General features: G+C 40.2%; 2 protein-coding genes across 2 annotated transcripts; one reads left to right on the top strand and one right to left on the bottom strand.

Annotated features, from left to right (window-relative positions):
- Positions 1–343: 343 nt before the first annotated feature.
- LOC113642440 (GTPase IMAP family member 4-like) lies at positions 344–1,587 on the bottom strand. The gene is made up of 2 exons (XM_027145953.2): positions 1,454–1,587; positions 344–1,089 (listed from the first exon to the last, which is right to left on the bottom strand). Exons 1-2 carry the CDS (start codon positions 1,464–1,466, stop codon positions 371–373), a joined length of 732 nt encoding a protein of 243 aa, XP_027001754.1. The 5' UTR covers positions 1,467–1,587; the 3' UTR covers positions 344–370.
- On the top strand, positions 1,236–4,030 carry LOC113642442 (GTPase IMAP family member 8-like). Its single transcript, XM_027145955.2, has 4 exons — positions 1,236–1,718; positions 1,875–3,209; positions 3,301–3,384; positions 3,516–4,030. The coding sequence occupies exons 2-4, from the start codon at positions 1,913–1,915 to the stop codon at positions 3,521–3,523; spliced, it is 1,389 nt and encodes a 462-aa protein (XP_027001756.2). The 5' UTR covers positions 1,236–1,718; positions 1,875–1,912; the 3' UTR covers positions 3,524–4,030.
- Positions 4,031–17,834: the final 13,804 nt, after the last annotated feature.

The raw sequence follows: 17,834 nt of genomic DNA, 5'->3' as shown, positions 1-17,834 counted from the left end.
TATACATTTCTACCAAAAATAGCAGTATTAGACCAACAATTGTCCTCGGGCTATTATATCGTAAATAGTAAATAGTTTCAAAACAAAAAGATTTTCCTGTCTACATATAATTTGATCTGAATTTTATAACCATGTTTTACTAAGAATTACCAAACCAGAAAAAAACAGATTATCAGTAATTAAAGGAGCAGTTGACATCAAATACAGACAGAAAGTCCTCCTAAAAATTCCCTTATATGAAATTCTTAGCAAAAAGGTTATCATTATATCTTATATTATACCTTAACAAATGAACATTCATGCACTAACAATCTCTTATACTGTATATTCTCTGCTTTTGTCTTGTCAAAAGAGCATCATACGTTCTCCACTAGATTATAATGCATAGTTTGCTTTTACTTTTCAGATCCCGCACTTGATTCTCCAATTCTCTTAATCTCTCTTCCTTCTCTTTTTCAGTTGCTTTTGCCTCTTTCAGAGCCTCTGCAGTTGTAAACAATTCATAGCTATAGTAACTATGCTTGTTTTCTTTTAGCATCTTGTCAAGTATGTGCATGAATTTCAGCACCTGGGTGTTGTCTGTTGACCTGTTGTTAAAAACATGATATCTCTGTCCACACGATCTTATCAGCTCCTGAAGGTCAGATCCAGCTTCTGTGATGTAGGCCTCAATGCTTTTACCATCATACTCAAGATCATCCCCATGAGTGAACAGTACAATCATATGCTTGCTCACATCATCACCAAAAATGTCTTTAAATATCTTGACAGTGTTTCTCTCTTCTTCAGTGTGACGCCTCACATCAAGCAGAAGAAGAAATGCATGAGGACCAGGCGCGATCAGCTGCATGCCTTTTATAGTTTCTTCCACAATACTGTCATTAGGAATTGATGTGTCGTATAAGCCAGGTGTGTCAATCACTGTAATAGGTTGTTGGTTGATCACTGCTGTTTGAGCTGTGCATTCCTTTGTAACAGATGTGGCTCTAACGGCAGACACAAATGCCTTCTTACCCAAAATGGTGTTTCCTGTAGCACTTTTGCCAACACCTGTCTTGCCCAGGAGGACCAAACGCACTGGATTTCTCTCTATAAGATAAAACATTTTTTTTTTTTTTAATTTTGACAGTTAATTTGCTTTGTTAGTGCCTTCAATGAAGATTTGAATTGACTATTTGATCTATTCTGCATACTATGGTACATTTGTTGGATTGAAGTTTAATGATTTCAGTTAATGTTGCAATTTCAAAACTAACTAACTAACTAAAGTTCAGACACTAGATTTTAGTGAGCACGTAAGCATAACATTATATATACATTTGTATCCCAATAACAAAGGTGCTGAACGCACTAAACGTTATTGCCTGATTAAAATTAAATACAGCGTGTTAACCTGATCAAATATTATTTCTCAGATGTGTGCTAGTTAAATTTATACAGTTTGCAAACATACCAATAACAGCCATGGTTGATGTATCGATGCAGTTGATGATGTCTGACTTTAGTCTTTAGTGCTAGCTTGGAAAATTTAATTTTCTGAACCACTCGGTCACCAAGGTTTCATAGTTTGTTATTGTTAACTCCTCCTCCTGTTACCAAGGTTTCATAGTTTGTTATTGTTAACTCAGCTTGTGAGGCAGGACTTTACGGTGCTTTATATAGCCTCAGCCTTAGATTGCCTCTACTTAATTGTCTACATCTGTGTTGACTTCACATAGGTGAGTTTTATATTTAGATAATCTAATTTCTTATATATGTGTACTGTTTCTATGTGATACGGTTAGTTTCAATACAGTAGGACATAAATCCTAGCTTAAGTTAGCCCTCTACATAAAGCAAGAGAGATATAAAAACACTTCTTAATATTTTCCCAGGCACCTTTCTTCGTGTGATTTTCTATCACTGTGTTGCAATGTCTGCAAATAAACAGGAAGCATTTACTGATACAGTACAGATTGTTTTAATCGGTGCTTCGGGCTCTGGTAAGAGCTGCTCTGGAAACACAATATTGGGCCAAAAACTGTTTGCATCAGAAGCATCTGCAAAGTCGGTGACATGTGAATGCCTAAAAACAGCAAATATAATCAAAGGCTGGCAGGTTACAGTAATGGATACTCCAGGCTGGGACTGTACTGATCTCACTGAAAATGTGGTTATGTCACAGATAAAACAGGCTATACAGAATCTTCGAGGACCTTACTCTTTTCTCCTGGTCATACGAGTTGGCTCTATGGAAACTGAAGAGGAAATTAGTAAAATCTATGGACTTAAAAGTGTGCTTGGACCCTCCTTTATGGATCATACTACAATCCTGTTTACACGCAGTGATGACCTTGAGGGTAAATCTTTTAAGGACTTTATCAATGAAGGAAGTAAAGAGTTTCATAATCTATTAAAGCAATGTGGGAACAGACACCACTGCTGGAACAATAGAGATAACAGACCGGATGATGCAGTGGAAATGCTGCTAAAGGATTTAAAAAGAACAGAAATGAGAAACAAAATTTCCCAGACAACCAATAAAGAAAAAAACCTTTCTGTTGTTTCCTCTTATGTTGATCAAGAAGAAGGTGCAGTGACTACCTGCAAGACATCAAGAAACGCAACAGGCTTAGAGACATGTATGTATGAAAACCAAATCAGAGCTTTATTCCTTGGAAGGAACGGAGTGGGAAAGACCTCAAGCATCAAAACTCTCCTTACATGTGTACAAAATGAAATCAGAGGAGGTCCAGTTTATACATGTAGTAGCTCTGGACTGAGTCTGAAGCTGGTAGAATCTCCTGGCTTTGATGATAATGTGGAACAAATCCAGATGGCTATCTCAAAATCACTGTTTGACTGCTGTCCTGGACCTCATGTCATTATTATAGTGCTCAACATTGGGCGATTCACTCCAGCGGCAAATACAGCCATGAAACATGTACAAGATTGTCTTGGAGAAAATGCCAAAAAACACACAATGATTCTCTTCACTGGAGAAGATAATTTGGAGGGTAAACCAATTGAAATCTTCATTCAGGAGAATCAGCAACTCAGTGAATTATTGAAAATACATGAAAACAGATTTCATGTGCTCAATAACAGAGACATCAGGAATGAGATTCAAGTGAATGAACTCCTGAAGAAGATTAACGACATGTATGAACAAAATAATAAAGAATTTTACAAGAAAGGACAAGAATCCCTGGATTCTGATCAACAAAAAGGTATTTTTTACATAAAAGCTGGATTATAATTAAATATTATTTGAATGTTTGACATGTGAACAGATATTGCTCATTAAATTTGTTTTAACAGGAATGGCATCTACAATGAGCAGCTCAGATCGTAATGTAAATGCTCCAACATCTGGCGTTATGAACACAATCAGGACACGCCTGGGTATGTCTGACTAGCCAAGTTGCTATAAACCTTTTCTTCTGATGATATGATTCTGATTATTTCCATTCCATTTTTTTTATTATTCTTAATATGAATATATTTATAAAAAAAACAATTTATTTCCCTTTCAGGCATATAAGTAGATTGGTTTCATATCTTACAAGCAGAAGACAAGCAGATCAAGAGTATTTACCCAACAATATTGTAGTTATTTCTGCAATATCTTCATAAAACACCTGAAGCAGAGTTTTTTCCTGACACTTGGTCTGGTTATGTGTTATTTACTCTATATTGCAACACGTGCTTGTTCCTTTTTGTTGTATGATTACTTTCTTTTTTATTGTAAACCAATGTATATTGCACATTACATATTAGTGCTCTCTGAAAATTTGTGTTGTTATTTCAAATTGTTTGAAATTGTTTCAAAATGTTATTTCATTGTTTATTGCACTTTCTTGTATTTCTCTATTATTAGATGTTATTCTCTGTTATTAGATATCATGACTGTAATGGTTATAGTTTTCCTGCTTGTTTTGTGATTAGTGTTTGTAGATTCCTAAAACTAATAAGACATATGATTCAGCGATTCTTTCTGTATTTGGAGACATCTCAATAATCAGCTATAATAAAAATTCTTTGAAATAAACTGTTGATTTTAGTGGTGTTATTACATAGATGCAGAAATCAAATTATTTTAAATATTTTTCTTTATATTGTATGAGCTCCATAATGTGGATATATTTTAAGAATCTTTGCTTCTGGAGTTCTTCACTAGATGGAGTCCTTGAATCAGAGAAGTTGTATTGATTGTTAAAGTGTGTGAGACTTTTTCCTTAAATTGCTGACATTTGAAGACACGCTTCAATGAGAACAGATCAGTAAGTATACATTGTGTAGAATAATAAAAAACAAAAAACATGAAAGGTAAATGAAATATGTCTGTTCAAAAATATCAATAGCAAAATTTTTGAGTGGCTTTAGGATCTCTAATGGTAAATATTTGAATATCAAATATTGATCTTGTCACAACCGGAAGCGGACGGAGACAGACCCGTAAGCAGGATAGCTTCAAATGAATGGCGTTTAATAAATGATAAAGACAATGACAAAGACGATAACAAAAGCACTACAAATGAAGAAACTTAACAAAGACTAGACATGACGAGGGGTAAACGTAACTAATGATTCCGCGCTGCACTCGGCAACGCGGCCCACTTAAATATAAAAAGACACGATGACACAATAAGGATCAGGTGTGAAGACAGGGAGGGGCAGACTAAGGCGGGGCAGACACGTGACGAGGAAGGTAAACAAAAACAGCACGTGGCCAAAAGTCCGGGTTGAGTCCTGACAGATCTTCATGATACATTGCTGTTGGATGTTATTGGTCCATACTATTAGATGACTTGACACACTGGAGTTGAAAGAATTTTGTTGTTCTTCCAAAGGACATGACTCACTGCTATGTGGGGAGCCTGTATTAAACCTGTGACTTGAAAGCATTGTTGTAAAAAATCTTAGTAGAAATAATTAAAATATTATTCATTACAATACTATAACCAAAGTAAAGTATTAGGCCTTGCAAAATATTACAATTGCTGTCATAAGACATATGTAGGCGATGTTGTAGGCCAAAGATGTTTATTGTAACCAGATTCGGGGCTGTCAGGCCTAGTCAGTCTGAACACATTTGTAATAACAACTGCAAACTTGTTATGTAGAATGGAAAAGACCATGGTTCCCAGAGCTTAGCTCATAAATTGTTATGGAAAATGAAGAAGACCATGGTTCTCAGACCTTAGCTCATAGCGATAACTTGTTATGTAGAATGTAAAAAAAAACATTGGTTCACAGACCTAGGTCATGAAAAATAAGGGGAGGAAAATCCATAAATGGGCATGTGGTGCTCATAAACTTGGTGTGCAGACTGAAGAAGGCCCAGGTGTTTAGTCTGAGGTCATGAAAAATAAGGGGAGGAAAATCCATAAATGGGCATATGGGTGAAAGGTAATGGGAAATAAGGGGAAATTGGGTCAGTGTATTTAGAAAACATAGGAGGTAATGCTGGTAAATAAGGTGATATGGCACCTGGGCTCCTAGGAGCGCCAGGGTATATATTGAGAAGATATCTGAGGCTCCGGTCTCTCTCTTCAGGAGCGAAGGTGTGTGTGCGCGTGGGTGCGTGGGGGCGCGTGCGCGGCCGCGTGTCCGCGGGTCAAGGTGGGTGTTTTTATTTTTGCAAGGACGTCGCGAGAGTTCTTGTTTTTCTTGATTGATTTTGCATGACATGCTCTTTTTGGGGGTTTTCATTTGTTACTTTTAATTGGGCAACTTTGTTACTTTTAATTTGGCAATTTCTCTTATAATTTGTTGGCTGATTGACCACAATAAAGAAGTCATTCTCATCCAGGTCTGAGGAGTTTTCTCAGTATATTTGTAGTAATTATAGAGTTAACAGTTAAGTTTAACTAAAACAGTCTTTAGTAACCAAAAAGTCTAAGTGTGGAGATCACCCTGCGATGTGTCGACTTGGAGACCGGCTCTGAGTTACGACATATTTAATGGCACCCCAGATGGGACTTCAAAGGGGCTAGCGTGACCTGTGTCCGGGACCAGGACCACTCTCTCTGAAGGGTCACAGAGGCCGGCCATAATATTAAGGTAAGGAGACGCCTGTTATGTTCAAAAGTCTGTGTATAGTGAATCTGTGACCTGAAAAGGGAGGGGTGGCTCTGGGAGGTGGACAGCTGCCCTTGAAGTCAAGAACTCCTAAGGGTGAAATAAAAGAACTGGATGAGAGGGAGCAAAGGGAAAATAGATAAGTTTGTTTTGATTTGTGACTGTGTGTGTGTGACAGAAAAAAATCTCATGGGTGAGTTCTGTTGTGAGAGACACACACAGAGAAAGGTGTGTGTGTGACAGAAAAAATCTCATGAGTGAATTCTGTTGTGAGAGACACACACACAGAGAAAGAGAGCGAGAGCGAGGGACAGAGTGAGGGAGGTGTGTGTGTGTGTGTGTGTGTGTGTGTGTGTGTGTGTGTGTGTGAAAGGAAAATCTCATGAGTGAATTTAGAATTTAGAAAATTCCTGCGTCGGTGTGTGAGTGCTATATAACTTACAGCCGTCACAGTACGGGCAGGTGGAAAACGCGTTGATCATGTCACGGTAAAGTGCATGGGGGTACGGTAAAGTACCTGGGGGTATGGTAAAGTACCCAGTATTTATGTGTATTCATATACGTGCACGTTATCATCATAAGTATACGGCGATACACAATGATAAGTGGATACGGCAACGTACACATTGATAAGTGGACACAGCCAAATGAGTATTCACAGATAAGTGTACACCAATAATATACAAATAAATGATATGTGTACGGTGTGTAATGTGTATGAATGGTTTATGTGCACATGTGTATTTGTGTATTGTCAAACTGAATGACGATTCAGTTTGATGTGCGATAAAAACGTATAAAATGAGTTGCAACGGAAAAAGCGCTAAGTCACACAAGCAGAACATAACATCCATTAATAATGGCTAAGAAAATCCATTTATAACAGAGAACTGTATGAGACACACTGAGTGAAAATAAGATTCACCTGATTCATCTGATTAACCTTGCTTCATAGTTTTCAATATTTTTTCATAAATCCCCAAGTGTCCAAGAAGTATCTAAGCCTTTTAATCCAAATTGCTGTGCTCGCCTTACAATAGTTATTTTTCTGACCGAAGAGTGTACACGGAGTTTACTCCCGTCAATTTTTTTTTCCGGCTCTCACTTTCTAGTTGTTGAACTACAAATTCGGTGTCATATTTGTAGTCCAGCCTCACATGAGCCAATATCTGGCAGTTGTTTGGCAGTTGGGCCAGCCAGTAACAAGTAGCGAGACCCTGACGTCTCTTTAGCCAATAAGGAAACGATTCCAACGAGGAGAGATAAGGGCCATCTGGCAAGGGGCCAGCTGTGCCAGCTAGAGCATTGTGAAAACATGACTGTTATGACTTAATTCCCAAAGCTGAACACACACATATACACACAGAACAGCTTTCCTGAGTTTTTTCTCTTTTTGTGAGCAGATACTAATGCCTAGTGGGAAAAACATTCATATAATATCAAATCATTTAAATTTTATTAAAGAATTTAAACAATTCTTGGGCCATTCTTTTTGACCTCATAAAAAATTGTTTTTGTTGGGGAAAGTTGTTTTCCGTAGTGCTAAACCAGGTGTAGGTTATTTTTATTTTATTTTATCTTTAATCTTTGTTTTATTTTTATTTTTTGTTGTTTTTGTTTGTTTATATGGATCCCATTAGCTGAAAGTCTATGCAATCAGCGAGTCTTCCTGGGGTCCACACATATGCATATTCATACATACAAACCTGTTTTTCATAACAGGACTAGACATAAAATACAATATGATTTATAATTACATTCATTAAGACATATAAAAAACCTAATGTAGTGTTTTTGTTTCAGTAAAAGAAACCCTCCATTCTAGCCTCTGTAACTCTGTGCCAGTAAGGCCTAGAATCACCCTGACATTTGCAACACACACACACAGAGATTGTTTTGTTTCCAATGAGATTGTTGTTTTTTTCTTTTTTCTTTCTCTCTTTTCTGAGTGTTAGAGCTTTTAGAAGCTAAAAACTTGGAGCATTGTCTAACCGTGTAGAGTTACATAATGTTATAAGTGAGTCATTAGATGAGACAATTACCAACAAGTTAACAACAATTTAATTGATTTATTTTTTTTACTTTTATTTTTATTTGTATTTTTTCCTTTTGACAATGTAACTTTTAATTTTTACAACTTAACAATTTGATTTGATTATTTATTTAACTGGTAGTTTATTTGATTAATTGATTGATTGATTGATTGATTGATTGATAGTTTATTTGATTTTATTTGATTTATTAGTGAGTTAATTAATTGAATAGGTCAATACTTGATTGAGTATGTAATTATCTGAATGTGCAGTTGATTGATTTTAATCAATTTTATTTTAATTTTCATTTTAATCGAAGTTATACTTATTGGACTTATACTCTGATCTTGATATCTGCCTTGTCTTTCTTGGGAATTTATACAAAAAATTATATAAAAAAGAATAAACGTTCAACTGCAATAATTACAGAACCACGTGACAGTGCCACAAGGGCGAGACAAGGGTGCATGATGGAGAAAGGTAAAAGAACTTAATTACTCCAGCTGCAATTGTAATAATAAAGCACAAAGAATGCTGAAAAAGGAATAAAACGTACATGGCAAGAACGGACAAAAGGAGAGTTGCAGTGGCTTGAAGGAGGGACGTTTGATGAGTTAAAACGTAGGAAGATGAGAGTAAGAATAAAATGCTGGGGAGAAGTAAAAAGAGAAAGCATGAGAATTTTTTTTGTTTAAATTTTTTACATTTTAGTAAGTGTTTTAGGAAAATGTTGTAATATTGCAATGTTGGGCTCTGCTAGGAGCAGAATTTCTGTATTTGTACTCACTTTGTCTGATCAGATATACAGAGCATTTAGGCATTCATTTGCAGGGTTGATTGCTTACTGTGCATAATCATATGATGTATGAATGGGCATATATTGATATGGGTATTGAGAAGAAAAAAAATTAGGAGAGCTTTTGTTTCTGTCACTTTTGGTGTGGTTGGAAGTCTGTGATTGGTTGCAGTGATAGGCCCTAAGACAGCTCTTTTCTACTGAAAAGCACAGGCGAACATTTCACTTGCTACACAGTGTGTTTGTGTATTCACAATTGCAGTAAACTGGAAGAATAGACTAACTGAAAGAGAAATCTACATATTATCCAGCATATCCATTTGCACCTGTCCCTGAACAATGCAGCAGGCATCACCCCAAAAATCTGCTACTTGGGCAACACTCATAAAAAAATCTCAGGATCATTTAGTTAAATGACAAACAAAAAACTATAAAGATACAGGGAGTTTCAGATACTGCTCTATATGATGGAGTTTCAAATAGCAAATAAAAAGTATTCTTGTGTGTAATTATGGTCTAACTGAAAATAAGTATAAATTTAACGTAAAAGCACATTTAGAAATGAATTACAATGAATCATCTTACAGTTTAAATTTTGATTTGTGATGATGTAAAAAGTGCAGTGTCTTTATGTAAGGCATAAGGTGCACAGGCTAGTTTGACTACCACTTTGGCCCAAAGTTGTAGAATTACAGCATGGACATGAGCTCTAGTTTTCCAAAATAACTAAATATGTATGTGTTCTAGACATTGTAATGAACACAGAAAAATTTTGAGGAATTTTATTCGAATCTTGACAAAGCCAGTCATGGGGGAAAAAAAATAAAAAATTTTGCAGGTAGGGTGACTGGACAAATAAACAAGGTGGTGTTGTAATTCTGCAACGGTGGGCTTTACAGGGTTAAAGGGAGAACAGAGTAAAGAACAGGAGTAAGAGAAGGCTACAGCCCCACCCTCAGGTGAATGTGAGGAGCAGCTCCAACCCCCATCTTAGAACGAACATTACAGATCCGAGTACAACGGGATCCAACAATACAGTTGGGAGAGGGAAGCGAAAGCACGTGAAGTAGAACTGGAGATCACAAGCGTGCAAGTCAAAAGGTTAATATGAAAGCTATCAACAGGAGAAAAAGACATGAAGAGAAGACACGAGGAGTCCAGCTCCCCTCTCCCAGATGACCAAGATAGAAAGTCAAAGGGAGGCAGGCACACTACGTGCCTTGGACATTCATGGACATAACTGGATTGATGCAAAGATTGCCAAATGTGTGTGAGGGGGCACAAAGGTGGATTACCAGATTTGAAGAACAAACAACCGGACAACACTTGGCCATACTCGATCTGAAGGCAATTCTATGCCAGACCGTAGGAAAAGCCAAAGTGCTGGAAATAGTCAATAATGCTGGGTTGGAAAGACTGGCTGACGATCCAAGGGGAGATGGAATAGTCTTCGGCCCATACAAGAATACCCTATGGAATGTGCCTAGGGATATGTGCCCAACTAAAAGCTGACCCAGGAAAGGTGGAAAAGATAAAACTGGACGAGGAAGAAGGAATTGCTCAATTTAAACTGAAACTTCAGGACTCCTGGAGAAAAAAGATGGGAGCACCCTGGGATGAGACACCGGCAAGCATGACACTGTTTAAACTCATGTTAAAACGGGCACTCCCAGTGGAAGTTCAGGATCAGCTGGAGACAGTGGTGGGTCTAAACACCATGCCATGGGCCACCTTTGAAGCGAATGTAATACACAGAGTTGTATAGAAAGAGATGCAGAGACATACAGAGTTACACAGAAAGAGGAAGAGGGAGGCAAAGAAGGCTGCAGAAGATTTAGTAGTGCAATTGCACAAGGCACAGCTGTGAGAACTAGCAAGAAATAAACAAGAAAGCCATGAAAAGAAGAAGAAGGAAGATAAAGTCTATGCCTCAAAACAGGCGGCAGTCATGGTGGCTCCAACCGCTGCTGAGGCTGTGCCACCTCAAAATGGAGGAGTACCACAAGTGATGATGACACAGCCACAGCCACTGCCTATAACTATAATACCCAATGCAATACCCAACGAGTTATCCCATGAATCCTCAGTATGCACCTCAACAACGCCAATGGGGACCACCCAGAGGTCGAGGAAGAGGAGGACAAGGAGGACAACCTCCACAAAGACCGGCCTGGGGAACAGGAGGACAAGGGAGAAGAATCTGCTGGAATTGCAATAACCCAAGTCACCTGAAACAAGACTGTCCCTACTTACAGTATGGAACACTAGGAGGGGTCATGGGAAGCCAAGGAAGACAACAGGTGCCTGCACAGATGCCTGCTCCAATGTTTCAACCAGGAGCAGGGCAGTCAGGAATGCAGCATGCACTCACAGCAACACCACAAGGAGCTGGAAATTGGGCTGGCCAATGGATGGGCCCAGGATTTCAAGGACAAGCCCCAGCACCACCTGGAGGGAGCCCATTGGGCCCAGCGCCAGGAGGAATGTGAAGAGGCCTAGAGAAGCCAGAGGGGGAGCTGGTGCAGTGTACCACCTCATTGCATCCTGCACAAGAAGCAACAATTATGGTGGGAATTGGAAATGAAATACAGGCCCTATTCCTGATTGACACAGGAGCAATATTTACAAGCATTGGAAAAGAATATTTACTATATTTCCCAGACACTCCAACCAAGCTTTTTGGGAGATGTGCTCTGCAAATTAGGAGCCAAAATACACTGTGGGCCAACAGGAGTGTGGATAACACTCCCAGAAATGTTAGCTCGACAATACCTAGTAGTAAGCCAAGAAGAGGAAATGACAGAACTGGACAAAGTGTATTGGATGGAAGTCAAGGACAAAGATACATCAAAAATATGGCAAGAATACTCGGAATGGAATTCCATGATTAACTTACATACATCCGGATTGCTGTGAAGCTAGAGGACCATAGAAAACAGTATGATATCGACATGGACAGTATGATAATTGGCCAGCAAGGAGTAGCTACAAATGCTGTACTCCCTGAGCAGATTCAAGAGTGGTATCAAGTTGGAGATGCAGTCTCCCACATCTCCCTGATGATCGGGCGAGGTTTTGAATCCAAAGATTTAGGGCCTATGATGAAAGAGGCAGAAAGGGTAGTGAAGTGGAACATGACTAAAGACCCTAGAGTACATATGTCAGAAGATAGAGATTTTAAGGATAGATTAAGGGACAATCATGTTATCATGTAATCATACACAACCATGTTAGTAAGTCAGCAAACAAACATAAATTCTGGTAAGAGTAGAAGTAGAGATACAGATGCCACAGATGGCAGATAAGGAAGGGTCAACAGAGAAAGAAGTAGACGAAGCACTAAGTCAAGTCCCAGAGTAACTGTGGACTAAACATGCAACAGATGTAGGACTAGTTAAGTCAGCAGGATTAGCAAAAATACAGGTTAGACCCAATGTACCATTACTTTGTCAGAGACAGTATCCATTGTCTAAACAAGCAGAGGAAGGGAAAGGAACAACTATTAAAGGGCTAGTGGAAGCAAGAGTTTTAATCCCCACAAAAAGTCAGTGCAACACTCCGATTTTTCCAATCAGAAAGCCAAATTCAGATAAATGGAGATTGGTACATGATTTAAGACCAGTCAATCAAATAGTGGTGGCTGTGACCCCAGTGGTCCCGGATCCACAAACTTTGTTATCAAATATTCCAGAGGGAACTAAATGGTATACAGTAATTGATCTGTGTTAAGCATTTTTTAGTATCCCATCGCACCCTAACTCTCAGCACTTGTTTGCATTCACATATTAAGAGCAACAAGGATATTGTGAAAATCCATCGATATTCAACCAAGTACTGACCAGAGATCTGGTGAATTTACAAATGGAGAGCCTGACTTACTGATTTGTAGCCAATCGAAAGAGCAATGTGTACAGGATTCAATAACAGTACTGAAGGCCCTAGCAAACAACGGGCACAAGGTTAGTAAAGAGAAGCTACAATTCTGCCAGAGAAAGGTGGAATATTTAGGACGAGTTCTAGAAGGAACAACACGAAGAATATTACCGGCTCATGTACAAGCTATACGGGATACACCACGACCTCAATCCGTGCGCCAGATGTTGTCATTCCTGGGCATGGCAGGATTTAGCAGACCATGGATATGCGAATTTGCCTTAAAAGTACAACCACTTAGAAACATGATAAAAGCTGCAGATCAGGCTAAGCCCAATACACAGCTGACATGGACACCAGAAGCATCAGCAGCCTTCGAGATGTTGAAGTGCACACTAGCCTCAGCCCCAGCGCTGGCCAGTCCAGATTACAGCAAACTATTTCACCTATACGTGTCAGAAAGACAGGGCTTTGCATCAGCAGTACTAATGCAGCAACAGCAAGGGGTAGGAAAACAACCTGTTGCCTACTTCAGCACAGCATTGGATAACGTTGAGAAGCCCACGGGATAGATCACTGTAATAGAAGGGTGATAATAGACACCATCAGGAAAAATTGGTGGTCTCCGTACCTAGCCAGCTACGTAGATAAAACACTAAGAACGTGAGCTTTGTGCTAAAAGAAATGTCAGAAAGGGTTTCACAGCCCCAATAGGACACTTTCCAGAACTTCGAGGGCCGTTTCGACACTTAATGATGGATTTTGTGGACATGGCCGAAAAAGCAGAAGGAAAGCGATACGTTTTGGTAGTGATTGACATGTTCAGTAGATGGGTAGAAGCAGTGGCCTGTGCCAAGAATGATGCTAAGACAGTGGCAAAATTCTTGTGTAGAGAAGTAATCCCAAGGTTTGGTATCCCAGATCAGTTGAGTTCAGATAATGGACCTCATTTTGTAAATAAAGTAGTTGAATCCATTGCACAAGCGTTGTGCATCAAACATAAGATGGGATGTGTCTATCACCCAAGCTCACAAGGAGGAGCCAACGGTGTGCTAAAAGAGAAAATTGCAAAAATATGCGCCAACACAAGCCTGTACAGGCTTTGCCATTGGCTCTGATGAAAATGCGTTCACAGACAAATCATACAACGCACTTGACACCTCATGATGGTGTATAAGGGCCCATCGCTTGAACAGATAGAAGGTGAAATGTCAAGCTTTGTGAAGCATTTAACCCATATCCATAGACTCTTGTGTTCTCAGGTGAGTCCGGCAACGCATGGCACAGCAGTGGAGGAAGCACGTAACCAGGTAGAACCACGAGACTACATGTACATCAGAACATTCAAGAGAAAACATTGGAGACAGCCAAGAAGAGAAGTACCTTTTAAAGTGGTGTTAGCTACCCCCACTGCAGTCAAGGTCGAAGGTAAGGAATACTGGTATCACCTTAATCATTGTTGTCGTGCGACAGCTGTAGTAGATACTGGGGGAGAGCCCCCTTCAGACACTGGGGAAGAACCTTCAACCTCAAAGACAAGGGCACAGCCCCAAACACAGCCACTCGCCGTAGAACAAAGAACCGGGGAACAGCCCTCCACGTCTGAGATAGGACAACAGCAACAGCTGGCAGGTCAGTCACCCGCCGAAAAAAGAAAAGAAAAAGACTGGGAAACATTGTTGAAATCAAAGCAATACAGGACTCCGTATCCTGCCGACAAGGATGATAGTGATCCCTATGGTCCTGACATGGTGACCTGAGCCTGAGCCAGAGCTAGAGCACGCACACAGCAAATCCACCTGCCAAGGAATGTCGAGACATCAATCCTAGCCCCTGTAGACGACATTGTTGAGGGTAATCCAAGAGTTTACACAAGCTCAGCGAGGGATTAGATATTTAGATATTAGAGATTAGATATTTTCCGAGAACTAAAGTTGTATCAGAATGGTTGTGAATCATGGTGCAACTAGCCGCACCCCAAAAGGAGAGCACAGACAAGAAACCACTACATAAACTCGATGGAACTCATAAACAATATAAGGACAGACTAACTGTACAAATCTTTTATATGGCATGTGTGATAGGCATACTTCTGAATCTGGCAATCACAGTAGGAATTCTTACAGTTAAAATTCGTGCCTATACCCCTCAATCAAACAACACTCATAATGACTCGCTGCCCTATAACATTCCCGAAACAGGCTCACGTCTCAGACGTAGTACAGGCACAGGTTCCGCCACTATAGGAGGACGCACAGTTTTTCAGGGGAAAAGCTCCTATCCCATAATAGAGGGAGTTGACAGGACATCAGCCGAGACAGCTATTGAAAGTCACATAAAGTATGCTCTAGGATTATTTGCCCATGCTAGCAAGCACAGGAAAACATGGAATGACACATTGTACTTTATGATGTATTCTTTTGAGTACACTGGTTCCTTTCCGGCAGTAGTATCAGACCCGATACAGTGGGCGAAAAACCAGTCATCGTCTCATTACACCCTGACCCTAGAGATTCGAATTAAGCGACCAGGGGAAGCGACCCAAGATCCAACAACCAGCATTGTTGTCAATGGCCAACCTGCCAGAGGTGACGCCGGCGGACATTGTAAGTTAATCCATGCCTTAAGGTATTACAGTCTCCACGTGGACTCAGTTTATCCATCCTCATTGCAGAAAACGTTATTCCTTGAAACATATGAAGTCTATGTCTACGTCCCTGCCTGGAGTCCTGGCTTCCAGTTTCGTCAGGCAGGCATTGATTTCTGGGCTAAATGTGGCGGTTCAGGCAATAGTAAATGCGAAAACCGTCCGCTCCAGGGTGCGGGGGGAGTACGAGGCACTTCAGGATTACGTTAAAGTGAACAGTATTAACTTATACAATACCACAGCTGACGGCATCGAGGGAAATCTCTATCGACAGTGGCTGACAGAAACCGCTCACCAGGTTGCTGCAAACAGTACCTGTGTAATATGCCATGACCGGTCTAATCAAACTCCCTATGTAATGCCTACTAGAGGTGTGGACGAGTGTGATAAATCTCCATATAATGATACATATTTATGTCCTGCACTTTGCCTGCTGGGTTCAGCAGCCAGAACACATGGGCTGAAATGGATGGGCAACATAAGTAGATCCTGTGCGTATCAGTATCGGTAGCCGTGCCAATCCCTACAGATATGACTGTCAGATGCGGCCTAACCAGAAGTTTCCACTATGTATTAAGTCAAGAGGATCAGTGTATGTTGGTTTAATTGGATCCAGACTCATTCCCACTGCTGGACGAGAACAATAGTGATTCGGACTGGAACTAGTTGCGCATATACAGGACTGTAACATATTGGTGTGTGACCCTGTTTGTTTGTATCCCCTATGTGTGTATATCTTTCATAAATGTTGTGTACACGAGGCACCACATTACTGGTGATGGTCTTAATGCCTTAATTGTGACTGAATCCAGACTGACTACACACAAACTTTTCTGTACATATGCTTATGTAATGGGTGTTGGTATTTTGTGTCTACTGGTCTATTGTCTGTCTCTGTGTTGTCTGTAAAGCTTTGTTGCAGGCTATGTCGAACCCGCGGAGTGACCAGAGACAAGTCCAGCGACCCCTCACCTGTGCCCGGTTAGAGGCGAGCCCATGAGGTGTCACTTGTTGCCTCGACGCCGCTCCCGGTTACTGCTACACGTGCATCCAACTGGACAACAAGGTGCACCTGTCTGACTTCATCTGGGGGGACTTCGACCTGGGTGTAGCACCACATCGCACCTGGCTAACATACCCTTCCCTGCCGACGGCTGACACTTGGTTCAGGTTGGTTGAGGACACACGCCCCATATCACTTATCCTTGCACACGCAGATCTAGTCCTCCCTGAAGGACTGTGGGTTCATTCGTGCCACCAGAATGATTATTCTCTGGACAGGGGATTGTTTTTGCAGGTCCACACATACGAGGTACGTCGTTCCTTTTGTGTGGCCTCATCGTATGGACGGGGACGTGCACATGCGTATATTATTACCCGCCATATACGGCAGGCCGCCGTACGCCAGTACTGTACATTATTCTTTTGTGTATATAAACTCTGGACATCTCACACCAAAGATGTGCAACAAGGTCTACAGGATATGCAAGGGCCACCCACTTTCATGGACTCATGGGCAGGGGGTGATTCGGATGTGGTTGTTCCCATAACTCGAGCTTTCCACGCTTATCGCCACAAAGACATTTGGAGATCCCTACGCGCAGGCCGTCACATTTGGGCCCCCTTTGCCACAGTGGATTCAGACCATGCAGTGCAATCACTATTGGTGGTGGTCGTAGGGACAGCTAGTTCTCTTATGCCCTGCAACTGTTTTTTGTTTGTTTATTATGTTGTATGTTTATGCTGTATGTTTCGGTGACCCTGGTGACACTGCTTTCACTGTCGCGCTATATACGCGGGCAGAGTGAGAATTTTCCCTCAAATCTGACACCAGAGAGGTTTTTCGCTCACTCCTGGCACACCTTTTGAGAAAGAGCATGTGTCAATTGCGGTCATTGAGTAATGTTTTGTTTTATGTTATTGTTTTTGTTGGGTTTTATGTATTATGGGTATGGGTTTTGTTTTCATTGAGGAGGAGTAATATTCTGTTTTATGTTATTGTGCTTATGTTTTATGTATTATGGGTTTTTTTTGTTTTCGTTGTGGGGGAATGTTGTAAGTTGTTGTAAGTTGGGGTAGAGGTCGTCGTGATTAGATAGATATATGGGTTAGTGGAAATGACAAGGTAGTCCAGAACACTGCAACATAAGTTTGGTGAGACTTTACAGTCTCACAGGGGGAGAATGTTGTAAAAAATCTTAGTAGAAATAATTAAAATATTATTCATTACAATACTATAACCAAAGTAAAGTATTAGGCCTTGCAAAATATTACAATTGCTGTCATAAGACATATGTAGGCGATGTTGTAGGCCAAAGATGTTTATTGTAACCAGATTCGGGGCTGTCAGGCCTAGTCAGTCTGAACACATTTGTAATAACAACTGCAAACTTGTTATGTAGAATGGAAAAGACCATGGTTC

The sequence above is a fragment of the Tachysurus fulvidraco genome, chromosome 4 (assembly GCF_022655615.1).
Source record: "Tachysurus fulvidraco isolate hzauxx_2018 chromosome 4, HZAU_PFXX_2.0, whole genome shotgun sequence".
NCBI classification, from domain to species: Eukaryota; Metazoa; Chordata; class Actinopteri; order Siluriformes; family Bagridae; genus Tachysurus; species Tachysurus fulvidraco.
The sequence above is the reverse complement of the archived record's forward strand: the minus strand, read 5'-3'. Positions and strand labels throughout refer to the sequence as shown.